This window comes from Salvia splendens, unplaced genomic scaffold, assembly GCF_004379255.2.
Source record: "Salvia splendens isolate huo1 unplaced genomic scaffold, SspV2 ctg995, whole genome shotgun sequence".
In the NCBI taxonomy this organism is placed as follows: domain Eukaryota; kingdom Viridiplantae; phylum Streptophyta; class Magnoliopsida; order Lamiales; family Lamiaceae; genus Salvia; species Salvia splendens.
This window is the reverse complement of record NW_024599687.1, coordinates 21,754-30,939: the sequence shown is the minus strand read 5'-3', so window position 1 is coordinate 30,939 and position 9,186 is coordinate 21,754. Positions and strand designations below refer to the sequence as shown.

Genomic DNA, 9,186 nt, shown 5'->3' with positions numbered 1-9,186 from the left:
AAAAACTAGATCTAATGGCCCTAATTTGACATCTAGTTCGGTCTTTTAAATTAGTTCGGCATTGATCACAACTCTATATATATCCAAGTACGTATATTGTGTCAAAAGTAATATCATTATTTGTACAAATATAGTGAGAAAATTATGTTACATATAGTATTATTTGAGCATTATCACTGGATATGTCTTTCGTGTAGTCTATATTAACATTATTTATTTGATATACAACATTATCAATTTATTTAGTTATAAAGAAAATGCACAAATCAATCTTTGATATTTATAAAATTAATAATGACAATATTAAGATAGTTAAATAAAAACAAAATACATAATGCTAACGCCCACTTAAATAACTATCTGGTCCATTAAAATCATGATTAATATCATTAAGTTTACAGTTACATACTACTCCTCCACAATTCAATAATCAATTTACTTTTATTCATTATAGCATCCGCAGCGGTGCTCGCTGGGACGGACGACGTCCGTGCCGCTGGCACGACGCTGCTCGATGCATCAAGCACGTCCGTGCCGCTGAGCAGGCGACATGACGCGTTTCTATTCGCCAACGGATTATCTGCTGGATTTTCTTTTCTTTATTTTTTTTAAAAAAATTGAATATAATACCAAAAATTTAAAAAAAAATATTTTCAGATTCCCAAAAATATCGCCGACATCATGTACACGTGTATTATCTTGCACAACATGATTATAGCTGACGAAGGACCGAGGGTGGCTAACTTTTACGATGAGGATGAAGCGGGAAGCTCAACCGCGAGGTCTCCCCCATGCTGAGGTGTGCATACGACGGTGGGCGAGAGGATCAAAACAAGACACACAATGGGTGATACCAGAACCCACATTGAGCTACAAGAAGACATAATCAAACATAGTTGGGTGAAATTCGGCTACGAGTAGTGGGTTTTTTTTTAATTTTATGAATTTAATTATGTAATTTTAAATTTTTAGAATTTTAATTATATAATTTTAAATTTTATGATTTTAATTATGTAAATTTTAATTTTTTATAATTTGTAATAGTATTCCAGTATTTTTAACGCATTTTAATATTATTAAAATGTTTTTATTTAAATTTTTAGGATTTTAATTATGTAATTTTTAATTTTTAGGATTTTAATTATGTAAATTTTAATTTTTTTATAATTTGTAATAGTATTCCGACATTTTTAATCTATTTTAATATTATTAAACTATTTTTATTTAAATTATATAATAGAATGGTTAGACCCTTGAGTATGCAGCATGGACATGGACATGGACATTGACGTGGACATGGACATTGACGTGGACGTGGACGTGAACGTGGATGCTCTTAAGTTCAGTTATACAGAAAAATTAATATCTACAAAATTAATACTCCGTATAAAAATAATTTCAAAAATGACACTTATATTATAAATGCATTACTATATTTATATACACAACTAGATAGGTGTCAGTCTGCCATCCTCTTCCCCAATTGGTCGCCTCCTTTGTCCTCTCCACCCCACCACCACCCACCCTACTCCCACGAGCTCCCATTTCTTCAGCAAGTGAAAACCTTCCCTTCTCCCTCTGTTCTATTGCCCTAATCTCCCATTCATCCACAGCAGAATCACTCTCCAATCAATCCACAAATCCACGCCAGGATCTCGCCGTCGCTCATCCAATTCATTCCACTCCGATCGATCGACGAATTCGTCAATCCGGCAGCTCTCCGCAGCCAAATCGTTGATTTCATATGTTGAATATGTAGGCGAAGCTGATTCCAAGCGATGGATGAGAGGGAATCGAAGAGACCTAACGGTTTCAGCGCCTGCGGAGGCGCGTACCACACGGTGGGGGAGTGCGTGATCCCGTACGTGCAGGACCCGCGCGACCGGGACGCGGTGTCGCTGGTGTGCAAGCGGTGGTACGAGATCGACGCCATCACGCGCAAGCACGTGACGATGGCACTGTGCTACACCGCCACGCCGCAGCGGCTGTCGCAGCGCTTCCCGCGCCTGGAGTCGCTGAAGCTCAAGGGGAAGCCACGCGCCGCTATGTTCAACCTGATTCCCGAGGATTGGGGCGGATTCGTCACGCCTTGGGTGGAGGAGATTATCAGGTCGTTTGGGAGGATGAAGGTGCTGCACTTCCGGCGTATGATTGTGAAGGATTCAGATCTCGAACTTCTCGCTAAGTCGCACGGGAAGGTTCTCGAAGTTTTGAGGCTGGATAAGTGCTCCGGTTTCTCTACCGATGGGCTTTTGCTCTTAGGCCGATTCTGCACGTACAAACCCTAGCCCCTTACTCTGTCTAATTGTTTTTATCTGATTTAATTTTGAATTGATTTTTTATTTCAGTTTCAAGCCTTCATCAATTGATATTATTAATTTCCGTTTTTTAATTTATTTTTTGAAGTACGCTGATCTCTGGGAAGAGTTTCATGTGTTTTTTTTTGGAAGAAAACAGTTACATAATGAATTTCTGATATTTAATATTGTTGAGGTGATGCTAGCTGGTAGTTGCTGGATCTGAATTGTTTGAGAAAGCAAATCAGATTTGTTTTGCCGATGCATAAGTTTGACTTTTCGTTTTCAATAAGATATGGCGACGGTTTTTAGTTCTTATGTCCAAGTCAGCTCGTCGGATTCATTTTAAATCTTGATTTTACGCCAAATAGTAGTAGTTCACTGGTATAATCGCAAGCTTGCTGATCATGATGATTATAGTGGTGGTTAGTCGGTTAAACGTTTATCGATTAACTGATAATCGAAAACCGAATAGGCTAGTTATAACCGAAAGCTCGGTTTCAGTTAGCGTTTATGAAAAAGTTTTGTTTGAGGTTATAACTGTGCAAAACTCATGCATACCAATGTTTGTCGAATCGAAATATCGAATGACTAGACTTAAAAATTTCTAAGGAATTATTTTCTGCAAAGTGCTGTGGCGTAGATATGAAATATGACCCAGCAAATATGAATGTTTATGGTAAAAGGTTTCTTTGGTAGAGCTATATGGTCAAGGAAGAACTGTTTATGATGTGTATGCATTTCATATAATTATTAGCTCCAATGTAATAAAGAAATATTAACAATGGTAGATTTTGTTGACTTTCTGCTAGGTTCATTAGTTGATATCACTTGATGAATTCAGACTAAGGAAAATTACATTAAAAGTTGGATAAAGTTATCATTTTTACTGCACTGTGGATTGCAAGTGCTAACTCTAGTTTGAGAATTTGAAAATCTGTGTGCTCAATCTAAACATTTTTTTCTTCTGTGTAGGAATTTGAGAAACTTGCTTTTGGAAGAGAGCTCAATAATTGAGAAAGACGGAGATTGGCTGAATGAGTTTGCAATGAACAATACAGTTCTTGAAAGTTTGAATTTCTACATGACTGATCTCGTGAAAGTCAGATCTAGAGATCTTGAACAGATAGCAAGAAGATGCCCAAAGTTGGCCTCAATGAAAATTAGTGATTGCGATGTCTCAGACCTTATAGGTTTCTTCCGTGCAGCAGCTTCGTTGGAAGAGTTCTGTGGGGGATCTTTTAGTGAGCCCCCAGGACAGGTTGGTGAAGGTGTTTTTAATGAGCAATTGGAAAGGTATTCCAACGTTGTATTCCCTAGTAAGCTATGCCGCTTGGGTCTTACTTACTTGGGGAAAACAGAATTGCCCATTGTATATCCCGTCTCTTCCCGACTTAAAAAGTTGGATCTCCTTTATGCTCTGCTGGATACTGAAGGCCACTATCAGTTACTGCAAAAATGCCCTAACCTGGAAATTCTTGAGGTAAATTTTAATGCTTGTGTTTGCCATTTGAGATATATGCCTTATTCCTGATAAAATGTTAATGTGCTAGATATATCTGTCTGAAGAAGTGCCCCATTAGATTATATGCAATTTTTTTGTTGAAAATACAGTGCCTATCGGTATTGTACTTGTAATATCATGGTCTTAATCACACAGTGGCTTCTTGGTACTATATGCATGGATCTTTTTAATGCTTTATTTCGTTGCTGACATTTGTTTTTTCGACATTTCTATGTGAATATCTTCATTTTGTTATTTTCACCTGAACTCTAATACTTCCTCCGTCCCACTCTAAGTGGAACATTTCTAATTCGGCATGGGATTTTATGTAGTGTTGTTTTGTGAGTAAAGTAGAGCGAATAAAGTAAGAGAGGGAAAAAGCAAAGAGAGTAACATTTCTATATTTAGAAATGTATCATTTAGAGTGGGACATCTCAAAGGAAAATGTGTCACTTAGAGTGGGATGGAGGGAGTAGTTGTTATCTTTCGAGCAAGTTCATGACTTGTGCAGATGGATTCACTTATATGAGCAGTAGATCTAACTACACTAATTTGATATCATGCTTCTGTTTTTCTCAATTCTCGCTGACAATAATATTTTAAGTAAATACAATGGATTGAAGTAGCAATATTTATTTTCCTTGTGCAAATGAAACTGACCTTAATGACAATATGGAACAGACAAGAAACGTCATTGGAGACAGAGGATTGGAGATTCTGGGTGAATTCTGCAAGAAAATGAAAAGACTGAGGATAGAGCGTGGAGCCGATGAACAAGGCATGGAAGATGTCGAAGGTGTGGTCTCTCAGAGAGGACTGATGGCTCTAGCACAAGGATGTCTCGAATTGGAGTACTTGGCTGTTTACGTGTCCGATATCACAAATGCATCACTGGAGTGCATGGGAACATACTCGAAAAACCTATGCGACTTTCGGTTGGTCTTACTGGACAGAGAGGAAAGAATCACAGATCTCCCTCTTGACAATGGAGTCCGGTCTCTATTAATGGGGTGCCATAAACTGAGGAGGTTTGCATTATATCTACGGCATGGTGGCCTGAGCGACGTGGGTCTGAGGTACATAGGCCAGTACAGCCGCAACGTGAGATGGATGCTTCTGGGATACGTAGGAGAGTCGGATGAAGGCCTGTTGGAGTTCTCAAAGGGGTGCCCGAGCCTGCAGAAGCTGGAGATGAGAGGGTGTTGCTTCAGCGAGCGTGCACTGGCAATGGCAGCCCTCCAGCTGACTTCTCTAAGGTACTTGTGGGTGCAGGGGTATCGAGCATCAGCAAATGGCCGGGATCTGCTGGCAATGGTGAGGCCGAACTGGAACATAGAGCTGATACCATCGAGACAAGTCATGGAGCAGGACCTGGAAGGAGGGTCGATTGTGGCGGAGCATCCAGCGCACATACTCGCGTATTGGTCCCTTGCCGGCCCGAGAACAGATTTTCCATCAACTGTGAGGCCCTTGGCACCTTGAATCATACTTTCTTGTTACTTTTGTTTGCATACACACTTCCTCTTTTTTCTTTCTTTCTTTAATTGCCTTGTCTATAGATCATGTCTTCTTCTTCCACTTTTTCTGAACTTTGATCTAGAGATTTTTAACTAATAAATTTTGCCTTGTAGAAGTGACTTCAATAATCTGATTTCTGTAGGGCTAAAACAGGATGTTGTTATTTGTGTATAAATTGTAAATAGCTAAATGTTTGATTTCTTCCACATTCTAATTGCTTCATGTGATTGGTCATCTTTGTTCTATATTTGGTAATAGTATATGTCAACATGAACTTATTTTGGAGCTCTATTGATGATTTATTAGCCAATAATGGCAGGATGTTAATTGCCTCTTTACTTCCATTTTCTTGTGCTCGTTTGCTGTTTTTTGTATGTAGTGGTTTTCGACTTGTCATCTTTTTTTTTGTTCTGTAACTGTTTCTATCTTGTTTGTTAATTTTTACTTCTGAGTATGTTTTTTTGTATAAAAATAGAATAAAAAAATTCTATAATTGTTTCTAACCAACATCCAAATTAAACTGTTATTAAGAGCATCCGCATCGGTGAGCAGGAGGCTGTCCGTCCGTCTGTGTCAGCGGCACGGCAACGCTGGCTGCCGTTGCGCTCTTACCGCTGGCGCGGCGCTGCTCGATGCATCAAGCACGTCCGTGCCAGCGAGCAGCTGACGTGGCTCCTTCTGATTAGCCAACGGCATTTCCGTTGGAAATTCAATTTTTTTTTAAAAAATCAAAAATAATATCAAAAAATTTAAAAATATATTTTCAGAATCCCAAAAATCTGGCTGGTTTTTTTACCGTTTTTCTGGATTTTTTTTATTGTTTTTATTTTTATTATCCCCAAAATCATCTATAAATACACACAATACACACATTCATCATCTATTTTTCACATCAAATCATCTTCCATTCATATTTTTTCATACAACTTATATCTACATCTTCCTATCTCACTCAAACCCTTAAATGGATTTCACCCATCTCATTGCGGAAGCGGAGCGCGAAGAACAAGAATACTATAAACAACATCGTGCCGCCTATGAAGCCTATGTCGCAGCGAATACCCCCACCCCTCCTCCTCAACCAACTAGATCAACTCGCCGATACATCCATCGTGACCGGGAGGGAGCCAACGAAAGGCTCGTTGCTGACTATTTTTCCAACTAGCCGCGGTTTCCGGAAGATTACTTTCGGCGCCGTTTTCGCATGTCAAAACGCTTGTTTGTGCGTATTGTCAACACATTGTCCGCCCGTGTTGAATACTTTCAAACAAGTACAGACGCAGTCGGTCGGTAAAGTCTCTCGGCGTTGCAGAAGTGTACGTGTGCCATCCGACAACTTGCTACTGGGCAAACGGCTGACCTCTTCGACGAGTATTTGCATGTCGGTGAGTCCACTGGAATTCTATGCCTTAAAAATTTTTCGTGGGCGTTCGTTCAGCTTTCAGGATGAATTCCTTCGGGCACCCACCACCGATTTTTGCCAACGGTTGCTTCGTCTTCACGAAACAGTCCATGGTTTTCCCGGTATGCTTGGTAGCATTGACTACATGCATTGGAGGTGGAAGAATTGCCCGACTGCTTGGAGGGGGCAACACTTAAGCGGCAACAAAGGCGGCGGCTCAACACTTATCCTTGAAGCGGTCGCCGACGACCGCCTATGGATTTGACATGCATATTTCGGTGTTGCCGGATCTAACTACGACTTGAACTTGCTATATTCTTCACCACTCTTCAATGATGTGTTGAATGGTATAGCACCGGCGATCGACTACACCGTCAACAGAAATACATACCACATGGGTTACTATCTCGCTGATGGTATCTACCCAAGGTGGTAGACTTTAGTGAAGACGCTCAGCAACCCGCAAGACCCGAGACGGGTTCTTTTTGCGCAGCGTCAAGAGTCTGCTCGTAAAGACGTCGAAAGAGCTTTTGGGGTCTTTCAAGCCCGATTCAACACTGTGAAGACCCCGTCTCGGCTGTGGTACGTGAAAAATATCGACGACATCATGTACACGTGTATTATCTTGTACAACATGATTATAAGCGACGAAGGACCGAGAGCGGCTAGCTTTTACGACGAGGATGAAGCCGGAAGCTCAACCGCGAGGTCTCCCCCACGCCGAGGTGTGCATACGACGGTGGGTGAGAGGATCGAAACAATGCACACAATGCGCGATACCCGAACCCACGTTGAGCTACAAGAAGACCTAATCAAACACATTTGGGCGAAATTCGGCCTCGAGTAGTAGGTTTTTTTAATTTTATGAATTTAATTATGTAATTTTTAATTTTTAGGATTTAAATTATGTAATTTTTAATTTTAAAAACTTTAATTATGAAATTTTAATTTTTAGGATTTTAATTATGTAATTTTTAATTTTTTTGTAATTTGTAATACTATTCCAGTTATTTTTAATGCATTTTAATACTGTGGAAATGTTTTTATTTAAATTGAATAATGGAATGGTGGGACCCTTGAGCTTGTCGTTGCGGAAGAGCACGGATGTGGGTGTTGTGCTCTTGCCTAAGAGCAGGGCGTAAAAATGGATCCGGGCCCACATCCGTGCTCGTTGGCAAGAGCACGGACGTGGATGCTCTAAACATATTGATTGATGATTCTGCTTTGTCAAAAAAAGAAATGTGGATGATTAAGATTTGACTCCAACTTTCTTATGTCCTACCAAAGAATACACGAGATCACAACCAAAATTTCAAAACAAGTTAAATATTCACCAAATTTATTCCCACTTGCAAATGTGCCAAGCATTCAACAAGACAAAAACAAAGGTCCAAATTCAAGAAAATGCCTCATTTTCTTTTTTATGTTTCAATATTGCCAATCAAGTCAAGTTCTGTTGAGCAATAGAAATTGTCTAAGATATTTTCAATTTCACCACTCAAACACTAAATCCAAGAAGAAAATATTTATGTTGTCTCAAAAAACACGAAAAAATATTTCAGTTAATTATTAATTATCAAGCATTTCTTTTTGTTAAGCCATATACTCCGATAATACTGCTCACTTCGTCTCATAATAGATGTCACACTTTTCACTTTAGCTTGTCTAACAAAAAATTGTCACTATCTCCTTTTCTTTGAAAAAAGGTTCTCTTTCAAATTAATACTATACTCCCTCCTCCCCAACACCACTGCCAACATGCTCATCCTCCTCACTACCATGCCCCATCTCCTCATGCCCGCCATGCCCATCCTCCTCATCACGATTATACGCATGGTCGGCATGCTCATCCTCCTCATCACGACCACACGCATGTTCAACATGCTCATCCTCCAAGACATCATGATCATAGTCATGCTCTTCCTCCTCAACATTATTGATGAAAATTCAAAAGCATAGTATAGTTGAAACACCAACAATAAGGACACTTTATAAAAATTGAGATCAATTACTAGCGTTTAATTTTTTTTAAAACTAACCATAATTTAGAACGCAAAAGAAAGCGTCCGTAAGTCGAGGGCAAATTATCTTAATCTTTTGCTTTTTAGGACGCTTCATTTTGTGTCAAATAATTTTAGTTGGAATACCAACAATAAGGACACATTATAAAGAGTTGGTTGTATAATTAGAAACACAAATTAACATCCTTAATAACAATAAAAAATATCCTCAGCCTTTCTTTTTTGTTGTAGTGGTATTTCTTTAATAACTAGGCATTAGAAAAATGTAATGTAGATGTGGATTGAATATAAAAATAATTTAAAGATGTGTTCATAGCACAACTGTTACACTAGTTAACATAACAAGCAAAGTACTAAATTTGTTTTCTTCAATAATGATACACTTTTAAAAATATTCCGGTGGAGGAGCATGATGGTGGGGAGGAGGAGCATGGCGGCGATGCT

General features: G+C 39.1%; 1 protein-coding gene across 1 annotated transcript; it reads left to right on the top strand.

Moving 5' to 3' along the window:
* Positions 1 to 1,463: 1,463 nt before the first annotated feature.
* LOC121792012 (coronatine-insensitive protein 1-like) lies at positions 1,464 to 5,533 on the top strand. The gene is made up of 3 exons (XM_042189800.1): positions 1,464 to 2,275; positions 3,273 to 3,780; positions 4,483 to 5,533. The coding sequence occupies exons 1-3, from the start codon at positions 1,779 to 1,781 to the stop codon at positions 5,281 to 5,283; spliced, it is 1,806 nt and encodes a 601-aa protein (XP_042045734.1). The 5' UTR covers positions 1,464 to 1,778; the 3' UTR covers positions 5,284 to 5,533.
* The last annotated feature ends 3,653 nt before the right edge of the window (positions 5,534 to 9,186 follow it).

Coding starts and splice junctions, on each gene's coding strand:
- LOC121792012 (XM_042189800.1), top strand. CDS start 1,779: ATGGATGAGAGGGAATCGAAGAGACCTAACGGTTTCAGCGCCTGCGGA. Junction 2,276..3,272: donor CTCTTAGGCCGATTCTGCAC/GTACAAACCCTA, acceptor TCTTCTGTGTAG/GAATTTGAGAAACTTGCTTT. Junction 3,781..4,482: donor CTAACCTGGAAATTCTTGAG/GTAAATTTTAAT, acceptor AATATGGAACAG/ACAAGAAACGTCATTGGAGA.